This window comes from Mya arenaria, chromosome 10, assembly GCF_026914265.1.
Source record: "Mya arenaria isolate MELC-2E11 chromosome 10, ASM2691426v1".
In the NCBI taxonomy this organism is placed as follows: Eukaryota; Metazoa; Mollusca; class Bivalvia; order Myida; family Myidae; genus Mya; species Mya arenaria.
The window spans coordinates 47040589-47056040 of record NC_069131.1 but is presented as its reverse complement, the minus strand read 5'-3'; the positions used below and the strand labels follow the sequence as shown (position 1 = coordinate 47056040).

The window sequence follows — 15452 nt, the reverse complement described above, 5'->3', positions numbered from 1 at the left end:
ATATTATAGTTATAGTCATTACCAAGATTGTATTGTTCTTAAATCACATAAAATATGATGCTGATACATGTTATGCTTAGTCTAGGCTTTTCACTATCACCATGATTAATACTACTTTATGATAGAACTGACTGTATTATGATTTAATAAATTCAATAAAATTGTTACAAAAAATCAAGATCTTTAAATTGTTACCGCTGATCTGGGAGTGGAGGATATGCTCAACAGTAACACAACGCCTACTCTTAAGATTCAAGATTCAAACATAATACTAATTAGCGTACACATATACATGTTATTTAACATTATTATTTATTACTTAAGTGAAAATAGTAACTGCAGTGATTTAATGAGAATAAATAAAAGATTATAAGTATCTTCCATGGCCGAGAGTGTAAGATAGGTTCATTCCGACTCGAGCGTAGGGTGTTTTGCGGAAACGAGGTTTACCGCAAAACACCCTGCGCGAGGGTCGGGATGAACCTATCTTACACGAGCGTCTATGGTAGATGCTTTTTCTCCCACCTCAAAATTATGTAAAAATGTATTTTTTGCTGGAACTCTTTTGTGCTTAGTAAAAATAATTGCGTATGGATATGCGATAATTCGTGGTTGTCATGGATATGCGCGCAGTGATTAATATGTTTATGTTAATAGTCAAATCGGTCATTAAATAGTTCTAAGGAGAGTGAAGCATTATTTCTTGAATGGAGCGTGAAACTGTTTTATGGTGACATTTGAAGCGAGAAATACTTAATAAGCGTTCTAAATATTGCCAAAAGACAAGATTTCCATGATGCTGCAGGCAACAGTCTTCAACAAAGGAGGTAATTGCAATGAAATGAGCATTAAAAAGGAGTTCCATACGGGTTAGCATGGTTAAATTATTGGATCTACTTATCTGAGCTGGAAGAAATACTTTAGTATACAAGTGAAAAAAATATATAATAAAGTCTGATTTGATTCTCGTGTTGAACACCCGGTTTATTAGGTTTCTCATTCTCAAGAGCTGCAACACTTTGTCGAAAACTGACAAAAATCTTATACCATGAGCAAAGTCGACATCATGGCTCATACCACGAACTCATTTCACGTGTTCATTTGATGTGTGTGACACGTGCAGCGAGAGGTTCTGTGCCATGCAAATACGACTTCTTGGGTAAAATGCGGGATCATTATGCCACAATCTCACTCATTTAGGTTTCTTAAATTCTTATGTTAGTCTTGAAAACAAAAATATGCAACGACTAGTAATACGAAATCGCTTAAAGTGTGTTTTACGACATTTCATGTAAATTCCAAACTATATGTTTGGCTATTGTTTTTACCGGGAAACGCATATGATAAAAACAATCTTACACACATTCTTATATAGTGCACAATTCTACTCGAACAGGAAAGGTTAGCTCACTAACATATTTTCTTTAACTCGTTGAATGAAAGTGTGCATTATAGGGCGACTCGTGACAAAATCCTATATACATGTGCCTGTGCAATGTGTCATAAATATGAGACAAAACAGATTCTAGGAATTATTGGTATACAAAGGAAGCAGCTAAACAATCTGCCGTCATCATGAGCAAACCTCAGATCATTCAATTTCCACGCGTCCCAATGATACAGACATAGCTTCCTACTGGTATTGATTATACGCCAGCCACAATATTCCCCTACAAGGAAAAGTGTACAAGTCCGCATGGCTTTCAGAAAACTCCTAGCAAACACATTAACGATGTCTAGGAATAAGATGATATTGGATGACATTGGATATTTGTGGATAAATACGCCGGCATATTTGTGTCCATACTGGGGTGAGTAACAATGGAACATTCAGTATTGGATTGGTTATGGGTACTGTAATGGTAAATTATACACCAAAGTAATATAGCAGTTATATCCGTGTTCGTTTTGATTCTAATGCTTATTTAAGAAGTCTTTATCTAGCATTTTTTACCAATCCATCCATTAAACGTTGATAATGGTTAAACTCATTTTCGAACCAATGGGGGTGTCAGTATTGATCAAGAATGACTTGAATCCCATATTGATCAACGTTTTACGTACCGTACGTATTTGTTGAAACGTCAATATGCTGGCCGATCCAATTACATTTAGACTGTTTATGTGGCGATGAAAGTTCGCGGGTTTGCTTAGACTTACTCGAAATGTTTAAATTCAAAAATCTATTTGTTGTGAAACCGACTTTTAATAATGCGTGAGTCACCAAAGACAAGAGGTTTTCTTGTAGATGACAACGCTCGTCCGTTCGTCAAACAGCACCAAATCAACATGGTCTGATAACTTATCATTAAAAATTCAAGATGGTTTTGCTGATCTTTGTAATTCGTCTTGAGTTGTTTAGGGAGTAGTCTTTAACTGTTTTAATCAGTGTTCAACATTTGTTAGTGACGACAATGTAAAACGCCTATGAGCATGGATGACAAGCCCTTCGGAGATTTTCTTGAGAAAGACAAACAACAAAACCAACAAGAACAACACAACAATCTTAAATGTGGTACAAAGTAAAATTAAATCCAATACTTTTTTCAAGGATACAATGAAGAATATGACAAAAACTAGATATGTTGAAATGACGAAACTCCAATTGAGGTTAGGCTCGAACGTAAATCTCCATAAAGACCAAGTTAACATTAACCTATACAAAAAAGTTAAGTTTATTTGAATCAAAACGTAATACTTATGAATGCGTACACCCTAAAAGTGTTTCAAAACAAACATATATAAGTACAGTACTATGACAGATTTATAATAAGGCAATGTCATTCGAGATATGACTATTTTTTATATATTCTTATATAGCTCGCAATGTCTGATCCGAGTCTATTTATTTCGTAAACGTGCTTTAATAACAGGATTTCATGGTCGATTCAACATTTCATTCATTCTGCGTCACTTTGTTTAACTTGATTTATTGATCAATAAAGAGTCTTAAAGTTGTTCTCTTGGAAAAAGCACAATTAGTAACAAGACAGCCAACTAAGAAGTATTTGCTTGTTTAAGTACAAATACAAAAAAACGGGAACACGATTACGAACAGTCGCCTGTCATAATCTAGACTCAGACTCAGAAAATCAGATTAATGAAGGAACGAAAAATCGTCTTTTTACCATTTATTTTTATTAAGATATACGTAATATGAATAAATACATGAAACATGTAGGTACAAATACTGAAACACTCATTCGAATTCATGCGAAAATGTTAATAAATAAAACTATGACAGCATTTCTCCCGAAACTTTCCGAACACCACTCGTAAAAGTAAAATATTCAGATAGTAATATAATTCAGCAAAGCTCACCATGAATGCTCTGCTAGATGAAATGTAAAAATGAAACAAAGATTGCATTTTGAGTCTTGAGTCTGAACTCAAACTTTGAGACTGTTTGTAAATTACGGACCCTGTTTGATATTCTGTTCGTATTGCCGACCAACGAGAGAACACACGATAACAATATACACACAAACAAGGCATTTTAAGTATACGACTGGTCCATTGCAATTCATAAGATAGTCATTCTAAAATGCAGTCCAGGCTTCTTTTTTAATGATTTTTAGTCCAGGCTAAACATCTTTAAAAAAGAAGCCTGGACGGCATTTTAGAATGACTAAAGACGCTAAGTGTATTTGATTTTGCTCTGCATCAAAATCACAATATTTATAGCCATTCTTAGCAAGCGTCTTTTATTTAGTTTTATCAATACACGGTTGTCTTGGATATGTATTGATGAAGATGAAGGAGCGGTTCCCTCCTCGTTCCTCCGACTGCTATTGATCCTGTTGCACACAGATTGTAAGGCAACGCTATTAAAGGATATCGACAATCTGTCCTGAGTATTCAAAGCATTTGAGTAATGAGGGGCAGTGATGAACGAGTGTTGTAATAAGGGGCAATGATGAACGAGTGTTGTAATGAGGGGCAGTGATGAACGAGTGTTGTAATGAGGGGCAGTGATGAACGAGTGTTGTAATGAGGGGCAGTGATGAACGAGTGTTGTAATATTGACAGTGGTTGTTATTTCAATACAATCCTTAACATCTTGTATAATTGCACGGGTTAATGGCTGGAGACATTTAACTATACAATCTTTACCATCTTGTATTATTGCACGGGTTAATGGCTGGAGACATTTAACTATACAATACTTACCATCTTGTATTATTGCACGAGTTTATGGCTGGAGACATTTAACTATACAATCCTTGCCATCTTGTATTATTGCACGAGTTTATGGCTGGAGACATTTAACTATACAATCTTTACCATCTTGTATTATTGCACGGGTTAATGGCTGGAGACATTTAACTATACAATCTTTACCATCTTGTATTATTGCACGGGTTAATGGCTGGAGACATTTAACTATACAATCCTTACCATCTTGTATTATTGCACGGGTTAATGGCTGGAGACATTTAACTATACAATCCTTACCATCTTGTATTATTGCACGAGTTTATGACTGGAGACATTTAACTATACAATCCTTACCATCTTGTATTATTGCACGAGTTTATTGCTGGAGACATTTAACTCTACAATCCTTACCATCTTGTATTATTGCACGAGTTTACGGCTGGAGACATTTAACTCTACAATCCTTACCATCTTGTATTATTGCACGAGTTTACGGCTGGAGACATTTAACTATACAATCCTTGCCATCTTGTATTATTGCACGGGTTAATGGCTGGAGACATTTAACTATATAATCTTTACCATCTTGTATTATTGCACGAGTTTATGGCTGGAGACATTTAACTATACAATCCTTACCATCTTGTATTATTGCACGAGTTTACGGCTGGAGACATTTAACTATACAATCTTTACCATCTTGTATTATTGCACGGGTTAATGGCTGGAGACATTTAACTATATAATCTTTACCATCTTGTATTATTGCACGGGTTAATGGCTGGAGACATTTAACTATACAATCCTTACCATCTTGTATTATTGCACGAGTTTACGGCTGGAGACATTTAACTATACAATCCTTACCATCTTGTATTATTGCACGGGTTAATGGCTGGAGACATTTAACTATATAATCTTTACCATCTTGTATTATTGCACGGGTTAATGGCTGGAGACATTTAACTATACAATACTTACCATCTTGTATTATTGCACGAGTTTATGGCTGGAGACATTTAACTATACAATCTTTACCATCTTGTATTATTGCACGAGTTTATGGCTGGAGACATTTAACTATACAATCCTTACCATCTTGTATTATTGCACGGGTTTACGGCTGGAGACATTTAACTATACAATCCTTACCATCTTGTATTATTGCACGGGTTTACGGCTGGAGACATTTAACTATACAATCCTTGCCATCTTGTTTTATTGCACGAGTTTACGGCTGGAGACATTTAACTATACAATCCTTGCCATCTTGTATTATTGCACGAGTATATTGCTGGAGACATTTAACTATACAATCCTTACTATCTTGTATTATTGCACGGGTTTACGGCTGGAGACATTTAACTATACAATCCTTACCATCTTGTATTATTGCACGAGTTTACGGCTGGAGACATTTAACTATACAATCCTTACCATCTTGTATTATTGCACGGGTTAATGGCTGGAGACATTTAACTATATAATCTTTACCATCTTGTATTATTGCACGGGTTAATGGCTGGAGACATTTAACTATACAATACTTACCATCTTGTATTATTGCACGGGTTTATGGCTGGAGACATTTAACTATACAATACTTACCATCTTGTATTATTGCACGAGTTTATGGCTGGAGACATTTAACTATACAATACTTACCATCTTGTATTATTGCACGAGTTTATGGCTGGAGACATTTAACTATACAATACTTACCATCTTGTTTTATTTCACGAGTTTATGGCTGGGGACATTTAACTATACAATCCTTACCATCTTGTATTATTGCACGGGTTTACGGCTGGAGACATTTAACTATACAATCCTTACCATCTTGTATTATTGCACGAGTTTAGGGCTGGAGACATTTAACTATACAATCCTTACCATCTTGTATTATTGCACGAGTTTACGGCTGGAGACATTTAACTATACAATCCTTGCCATCTTGTATTATTGCACGAGTTTACGGCTGGAGACATTTAACTATACAATCCTTGCCATCGTGAATTATTGCACGAGTTTACGGCTGGAGACATTTAACTATACAATCCTAGCCATCTTGTATTATTCCACGGGTTTATGGCTGGAGACATTTAACTATACAATCCTTGCCATCTTGTATTATTGCACGATTTTATGGCTGGAGACATTTAACTATACAATCCTTACCATCTTGTATTATTGCACGGGTTTATGGCTGGAGACATTTAGCTATACAATTCTTGCCATCTTGTATTATTGCACGGGTTTATGGCTGGAGACATTTAACTATACAATCCTTGCCATCTTGTATTATTGCACGGGTTAATGGCTGGAGACATTTAACTATACAATCCTTGCCATCTTGTATTATTGCACGGGTTAATGGCTGGAGACATTTAACTATACAATCCTTGCCATCTTGTATTATTGCACGGGTTAATGGCTGGAGACATTTAACTATACAATCCTTGCCATCTTGTATTATTGCACGGGTTAATGGCTGGAGACATTTAACTATACAATCCTTGCCATCTTGTATTATTGCAGGGGCTAACGGCTGGAGACATTTAACTATACAATCCTTACCATCTTGTATTATTGCACGAGTTTACGGCTGGAGACATTTAACTATACAATCTTTACCATCTTGTATTATTGCACGGGTTAATGGCTGGAGACATTTAACTATATAATCTTTACCATCTTGTATTATTGCACGGGTTAATGGCTGGAGACATTTAACTATACAATCCTTACCATCTTGTATTATTGCACGAGTTTACGGCTGGAGACATTTAACTATACAATCCTTACCATCTTGTATTATTGCACGGGTTAATGGCTGGAGACATTTAACTATATAATCTTTACCATCTTGTATTATTGCACGGGTTAATGGCTGGAGACATTTAACTATACAATACTTACCATCTTGTATTATTGCACGAGTTTATGGCTGGAGACATTTAACTATACAATCTTTACCATCTTGTATTATTGCACGAGTTTATGGCTGGAGACATTTAACTATACAATCCTTACCATCTTGTATTATTGCACGAGTTTACGGCTGGAGACATTTAACTATACAATCCTTGCCATCTTGTATTATTGCACGAGTTTACGGCTGGAGACATTTAACTATACAATCCTTGCCATCTTGTATTATTGCACGAGTTTACGGCTGGAGACATTTAACTATACAATCCTTGCCATCTTGTATTATTGCACGAGTTTACGGCTGGAGACATTTAACTATACAATCCTTGCCATCGTGAATTATTGCACGAGTTTACGGCTGGAGACATTTAACTATACAATCCTAGCCATCTTGTATTATTGCACGGGTTTATTGCTGGAGACATTTAACTATACAATCCTTGCCATCTTGTATTATTGCACGGGTTAATGGCTGGAGACATTTAACTATACAATACTTACCATCTTGTATTATTGCACGAGTTTATGGCTGGAGACATTTAACTATACAATCTTTACCATCTTGTATTATTGCACGAGTTTATGGCTGGAGACATTTAACTATACCATACTTACCATCTTGTATTATTGCACGAGTTAATGGCTGGAGACATTTAACTATACAATCCTTACCATCTTGTATTATTGCACGGGTTTACGGCTGGAGACATTTAACTATACAATCCTTACCATCTTGTATTATTGCACGAGTTTACGGCTGGAGACATTTAACTATACAATCCTTACCATCTTGTATTATTGCACGAGTCTACGGCTGGAGACATTTAACTATACAATCCTTGCCATCGTGAATTATTGCACGGGTTTATGGCTGGAGACATTTAACTATACAATCCTTGCCATCGTGAATTATTGCACGGGTTTATGGCTGGAGACATTTAACTATACAATCCTTGCCATCGTGAATTATTGCACGGGTTTATGGCTGGAGACATTTAACTATACAATCCTTGCCATCTTGTATTATTGCACGAGTTTACGGCTGGAGACATTTAACTATACAATCCTTGCCATCTTGTATTATTGCACGATTTTATGGCTGGAGACATTTAACTATACAATCCTTACCATCTTGTATTATTGCACGGGTTTATGGCTGGAGACATTTAACTATACAATCCTTACCATCTTGTATTATTGCACGGGTTTATTGCTGGAGACATTTAACTATACAATCCTTACCATCTTGTATTATTGCACGAGTTTACGGCTGGAGACATTTAACTATACAATCCTTACCATCTTGTATTATTGCACGGGTTTACGGCTGGAGACATTTAACTATAAAATCCTTACCATCTTGTATTATTGCACGGGTTTATGGCTGGAGACATTTAGCTATACAATCCTTACCATCTTGTATTATTGCACGGGTTTATGGCTGGAGACATTTAACTATACAATCTTTGCCATCTTGTATTATTGCACGAGTTTACGGCTGGAGACATTTAACTATACAATCCTTACCATCTTGTATTATTGCACGAGTTTATGGCTGGAGACATTTAACTATACAATCCTTGCCATCTTGTATTATTGCACGAGTTTACGGCTGGAGACATTTAACTATACAATCCTTACCATCTTGTATTATTGCACGAGTTTACGGCTGGAGACATTTAACTATACAATCTTTACCATCTTGTATTATTGCACGGGTTAATGGCTGGAGACATTTAACTATACAATCTTTACCATCTTGTATTATTGCACGGGTAAATGGTTGGAGACATTTAACTATATAATCTTTACCATCTTGTATTATTGCACGGGTTAATGGCTGGAGACATTTAACTATACAATCCTTACCATCTTGTATTATTGCAAGAGTTTACGGCTGGAGACATTTAACTATACAATCTTTACCATCTTGTATTATTGCACGGGTTAATGGCTGGAGACATTTAACTATACAATCTTTACCATCTTGTATTATTGCACGGGTTAATGGCTGGAGACATTTAACTATACAATCCTTGCCATCTTGTATTATTGCACGGGTTAATGGCTGGAGACATTTAACTATACAATCCTTACCATCTTGTATTATTGCACGAGTTTATGACTGGAGACATTTAACTATACAATCCTTACCATCTTGTATTATTGCACGAGTTTACGGCTGGAGACATTTAACTATACAATCCTTACCATCTTGTATTATTGCACGAGTTTACGGCTGGAGACATTTAACTATACAATCCTTGCCATCTTGTATTATTGCACGAGTTTATTGCTGGAGACATTTAATTTTACAATCCTTACCATCTTGTATTATTGCACGAGTTTATGGCTGGAGACATTTAATTATACAAACCTTGCCATCTTGTATTATTCTTGTATTATTGCACGAGTTTATGGCTGGAGACATTTAATTATACAAACCTTGCCATCTTGTATTATTCTTGTATTATTGCACGAGTTTAGGGCTGGAGACATTTAACTATACAAACCATGCCATCTTGTATTATTCTTGTATTATTGCACGAGTTTAGGGCTGGAGACATTTAACTATACAAACCTTGCCATCTTGTATTATTCTTGTATTATTGCACGAGTTTAGGGCTGGAGACATTTAACTATACAAACCTTGCCATCTTGTATTATTCTTGTATTATTGCACGAGTTTATGGCTGGAGACATTTAACTATACAAACCTTGCCATCTTGTATTATTCTTGTATTATTGCACGAGTTTATGGCTGGAGACATTTAACTATACAAACCATGCCATCTTGTATTATTCTTGTATTATTGCACGAGTTTATGGCTGGAGACATTTAACTATACAAACCTTGCCATCTTGTATTATTCTTGTATTATTGCACGAGTTTATGGCTGGAGACATTTAACTATACAAACCTTGCCATCTTTATGTAAACAACAGCAGTAACATTTATATTAACGGTTTTGTTAGTTATATTTTTTATTTTGTCGAAGCCGGACATGTCTCTATATTGGGTTAGAGTGATTATACGCCAGTGAGCCAGTGACTCTATTAATTGTTGGCAAACTATTTTCAAATCAAAAGGAGGCCATTAACGGTATGCAAAAAATCGGACTAAGGTCAAACTAACAGTTATTAGGAATAGGACCATTACTTATATATAGAGGTCTGTGTTCCTAATCGGGGATAACCGTGATGCACCGTATATTATAAAGGTGATAAAAATGTTCTGTCCTGTCCTGTTCTGCTCCATTCAACTGCACGGTTTGATATGAAATTTATAAACATTTTGAGGTCATCACAGCATTTTTTGCGCTGCTGGAAATAAAAAGTTGACACTAATTTGTAACGTTCATTGGGCGTTAATTATGCAGGTTAAATATTCGGTAATTCGGAGTCTTATAAGGGGCATTTCAACAAAGAAAAATAGTTTAAGTGAAATACGACATACGCAGGTTAATTTCAATGTTAAATAAAATCAGTAAAATGATAACTGATATTCATGGATGTTTTATCATAACTATAGTCGTTTATTTTCTCTTTTACCTTCCAGTACTGGATTAAAGAGAGTGACAATGGCGAGGATGGAGTCTTTCCCTTATGAAGATATGATCACTGGGAACAAATGCCGGGTGTCTGAGTTATAACAAGTAAGGATACTTGTGTAGAAATGTCGGTTCTAATACCACCTGAATGTAAATTGCAATTATCGGACACAATCAGATATTATACATGCACGTCCCCCCCCCCCCCTCTCTCTCTCTCTCTTATATTTATTACTGATACAGTTAAATAGCTTTTTAATTCATAAAAACTATCGTCCTATATTGTAGCGCAACTGCACGTTAACGTGAACTTCAGGCCGTCACCATGATGAAGCTAAAACGCCAGAACGTGCGGACCCTCTCGCTGATCGTCTGCACGTTCACGTACCTCCTCGTCGGCGCCGCCATATTCGACGCACTCGAGTCCGAGAACGAGGTATGGATTGAGAGACGATGATGGGGACACTTTCGAGGTGTTTGCAATTAAGGATATTATTATGTTCATATTGACACGAACCTGGTTTATAGTTCCGTGATATAGTGTTATTTTTTTTTTCATTTTTGTATTGTTTAAGAGAAAACTCACAAAACGAAACAAGTCATTCCAGATCCCCATTCAAAAAGATATTGATGTTAAAAATCTCCATAATGCTTTCAATGGCGTTTGCAGCCCTTTCGGTAACATTTGAAGTTTGTCCTGATCATTTAGACTTAAATTAGGAATGATTTGAGTTATCTTTATTCAGGTCAAACGTCGGGACCATCTATTGAGCGAAGAGAACATGTTACGTAGCCGATACAACATTACGGACGAGGACTTCAACTTTCTGCGACGTAACGTGGAGCGGACGGTGTCCTACTATGCCGGGATCCAGTGGAAGTTCAGCGGCGCGTTCTACTTTGCGTTGACTGTTGTCACTGCCATTGGTTTGTTCTTTCATGATCATGTTCAGCTGGGTTTACAACGCCGATTGTCAAATCTCTCAATTTAAACATCGATCCTTACTTGTGTCGGGTAACTGCGTAGAATGCATTCGCTTTGTACAGGCTTTACCTGGTCTAAGGATCAGTCGACGTATTCAAATCCTGTTGACAAACAATAACAAAACTACCTGAATGGGATTCCTTCTATTATCCTTCATTCAAGAGAAGCAAACCATAACAGTACACACCAAAGGAGCAGTTTGCAGAACCTCGTTTTCATATAAAATATAACAAACAATGCAGCCGAAGTCAAGGGAATGAATCTAGCACGAACCATATCATAATGTTAAGGAGTATTAATTTACCTTGAATATGTTCCGATCAGGAACAAAAACAAAACAAAAAAACTCGTACCTTAATAAGACTAGACTAAGATTATATTCTAGCGAACACACAATTCAAGATTGCTAAGTTCTGAAAACTGTCAAATGGTAGGAGTGGGTGCCACTTGATATATATATATATATATATATATATATATATATATATATATATATATATATATATAGAGAGAGAGAGAGAGAGAGAGAGAGAGAGAGAGAGAGAGAGAGAGAATAATATATATATATTGTTTTTTGTGGGGAATAATTGTGATTTTAAATGAACATTTTTATGGTCTGACAAGACGTATTGAACGTTTTAGTAAAACAACCTCCAAGCGAAACACAATCCCGAGATATGTATCGTCTTAATCTACCTCCTTCTTTAAACAACAACAACACCACCACCTTTGTCCTCTGTGAATTTTCATTTTACATCCATTTTCTACAATATTTTTCATGTTAAAGCAAGCCTTCTGTATGTTTAACAATTATGTTATGGCTTGGTTGATCATGACTGTCTGGGTACATTCCGGACGGGTAATCTTCCGGAAGTACAAACTACATCCACGGTTTTAACATTACATTTCCGGTTTGATTGAAACTGTTCATTGACCGCATTGATCACTTTTCTCGAATAACACTATTAAGAGTTGTTAATACGAAACGCTTAACTGTCGACTGACCTTCGTGTTTCAGGTTACGGTCATAGCACACCGCAGACAACTGGCGGAAAGATATTCTGCATGTTCTACGCGCTGGCCGGTATTCCTCTTTGCCTCGTGATGTTCCAAAGTGTGGGTGAACGTCTTAACATCTTTATTACGTATGCGCTGAAGCAGATCAGGAAGTGTTTCAAACTGCACAACCAAGAGGTCTCAGAAACACACGTGATTCTTGTCACTACGCAGTTATCAAGTTTAGTTTTATCAATGGGTGCTTTGATGTTTTCTTACTACGAGGGATGGCGTTATTTAGAATCGTTTTACTACTGTTTTATTACATTGACTACCATAGGTTTTGGTGACTATGTTGCTCTGCAAAAAGGGGAAGCGTTACAACAAGATGTTAAGTATGTTATATTCAGTATTGTTTTTATTTTGTTTGGACTAACTGTTATTTCTGCTGAAATGAACTTATTAGTGTTGCGATTTTTGACGATGAATACCGAAGACGAACGACGAGACGAACTCGAGGCTGCAGTTGCCGCCCAGAATGCAATTCATCTCGATGGTGACGTCATCACTTCCAACGGAAATGTTCACGTTGTATCTAACGCTCAAGAACGCCAAACACCAGGGACACAGGAATACAGTGAAATTGTGTCCGTCTGTTCGTGCTCCTGTTATAAATGGCGCTCGAATCGCGAAGAAGACGAACAAGAGAGTAAACGCCGTGGTACGATTTTTACAACATCCGGAAGCAAAAGTAACACAAACGTCCACCACGATGACAGTAGTGAGGAAACAGACTCGTTTTTACAGTATCACTCGAAAAGAAACTCGCTTTAGATTTAACTGTACACACCGAATGTATATTATGTCCATTGAAGTATGTTTTAGCGGTATATTGCTTCCCTTTGTTGTATGAGATTCACTGTTTTCTGAATGTCTTCAAACTACAGCGTGTTTTCGAATATGAAGATCAAAGGTTTTTGGTCATTTGATATTTGTTTTATTCAAAATTCAGAATCGTCTGAAATACATTTATCCTGATCTCGTTGCATACGGTAAAACATTTTGAGATTTAAAAAAAACCTGAAGGGAATTCCAACTCGTTGATTAAACCTCCATTTAAATGCTAAGAAAGTCAACGGACAAAAAGCATGTTTGGGCATGAAATGTACTCCAATATCATTATCATTTTATTATTTTTTGTATTGTATGTCATTATTCAAGATCATCATCGGAAGCCACGATAAACGTTTAGTTAATACAAAAAAGTACCGTCCGTAATGACGGTGAAAGGCGCGTTTGAATGAACATGTGTAGGAAGTGTGCGTTTTCAGCTCTGACCGTTACCGTTAATATCGACACGCACAATTTCATTGAAAAATACTGACTTAAAACGGGTAATTAGCGGGAACAGCAACTGGCACCATGAGAACGTGAAACATCAGTAAGGCATGCAAATTGAGTGCTTATGTTGTTATAAAACATATTAGTTAGTTTTTGTGTACAATAAAATGTGAGATACATATGTGTTGTACTTGAATAAATGGTGGCTTTATTATCTGCCGGAAAACAAAATGACGTTTAACAAAGCTTTAAGCAAAGGTTTGGAGCACACGAGCGATCCTTTAATAATTTTGGCGGTGTAAATGTAACTCATTAGTGAAATTATTCTTACATAAGATGCTCGACCTGTTGGCTACGATGCGCCGTAAATCAATTAGACAAACGAGTTGGTAATAAAGTGGTGCTTGGAAGAACAACAGCACTAAAATGCTTCAAATCATTATTTGTTATGATGTTTTCCATCAGTTAGTAAAGAATTGTTCGTTTTATGTGAATTTTATAAACGAAAGAATGTGAACATTAATTTAAGTTTTCTTATTGTGAGTACTTTATTACGGGATTAACAGTCTTTGAGTCTCCAGGCATATTGATGACAGTCAGTCAACACGCTCGGTTCAATGTGTTGAATTATCATATAGTACATAGCTTTCGTTCACCCTTTTTAGATGAGTAAGATAAAAGCAATAATGATACAAAACATTTCACAAATTACTTTGCAGCGATTGGCAAATCTTCAAAGAAAATGCGAACATTCATGAACTGCTCATTTATCGGAGCTATTGTTACATTGCCAACAACTGAACTACTTTCTGATATACACACAGAAAGAAAAGTTTTCCAGAGTAATTGAAATAGTATTATATAATTTAGGACATGACATGCATTTTCGACATACACGTGTACAATGAGCTACATTCTGTCTCACAGGTCTGCACCCTTGCCAAACGTGTGAGAAATTAACACTTTAAATGTGTTCTGTGTGATTTCGAAACATTTCGACTAGGTTTTGTCCGATGGTTGTGTACCTGCTTTTACAAAAATGAAGCGTTAATGTAAATCAGCATCATCAGAGAAACTGCATTTTCTATAAGCATTTTCGTTTTGGGGAGGGGTGTTGTCGCAATGGTCTCCGTCGCTCTTTTAAGTGGATTCAAGGCCCGTTATAAACTCCTCCCACCGATTACTTCCCGTTACTCTCACGGCCATTATGTTATCGCGTGCTGCTGATCAAAATATCGCGGTTGCGTTCAAATTATTTTAGATATGAAACGATCATTGATTTTAAAGATTTTATGAATACGTAAATGTATATATGTTATAAAATAAAACAAATATTTGTTTAGAGAGCTAGATCTAGAATCAAGCTGTTTTTCAAAATAATTTTTTTCAGGAATTCTTGGATTTGCTATTTGAGAAATCAATAAATGCATTTGTCAAGTTTTGATGAAAAAAAGGACTTTTCGAATACAGTGATTATACCATTTTCGTTT

The 15452-nt window shown here is 36.1% G+C and overlaps 1 protein-coding gene across 1 annotated transcript; it reads left to right on the top strand.

Moving 5' to 3' along the window:
• The first annotated feature begins 1679 nt into the window (after positions 1-1679).
• Positions 1680-13911, top strand: LOC128206416 (two pore potassium channel protein sup-9-like). Its single transcript, XM_052908831.1, has 5 exons — positions 1680-1811; positions 10649-10745; positions 10929-11076; positions 11387-11567; positions 12644-13911. The coding sequence occupies exons 3-5, from the start codon at positions 10966-10968 to the stop codon at positions 13453-13455; spliced, it is 1104 nt and encodes a 367-aa protein (XP_052764791.1). The 5' UTR covers positions 1680-1811; positions 10649-10745; positions 10929-10965; the 3' UTR covers positions 13456-13911.
• The last annotated feature ends 1541 nt before the right edge of the window (positions 13912-15452 follow it).

Excerpts from the sequence above, each read along its gene's own strand:
- LOC128206416 (XM_052908831.1), top strand. The coding sequence starts at position 10,966 with ATGATGAAGCTAAAACGCCAGAACGTGCGGACCCTCTCGCTGATCGTC. Across the intron at positions 11,077-11,386 it reads CACTCGAGTCCGAGAACGAG|GTCAAACGTCGGGACCATCT; the intron begins GTATGGATTGAG and ends ATCTTTATTCAG. Across the intron at positions 11,568-12,643 it reads GACTGTTGTCACTGCCATTG|GTTACGGTCATAGCACACCG; the intron begins GTTTGTTCTTTC and ends TTCGTGTTTCAG.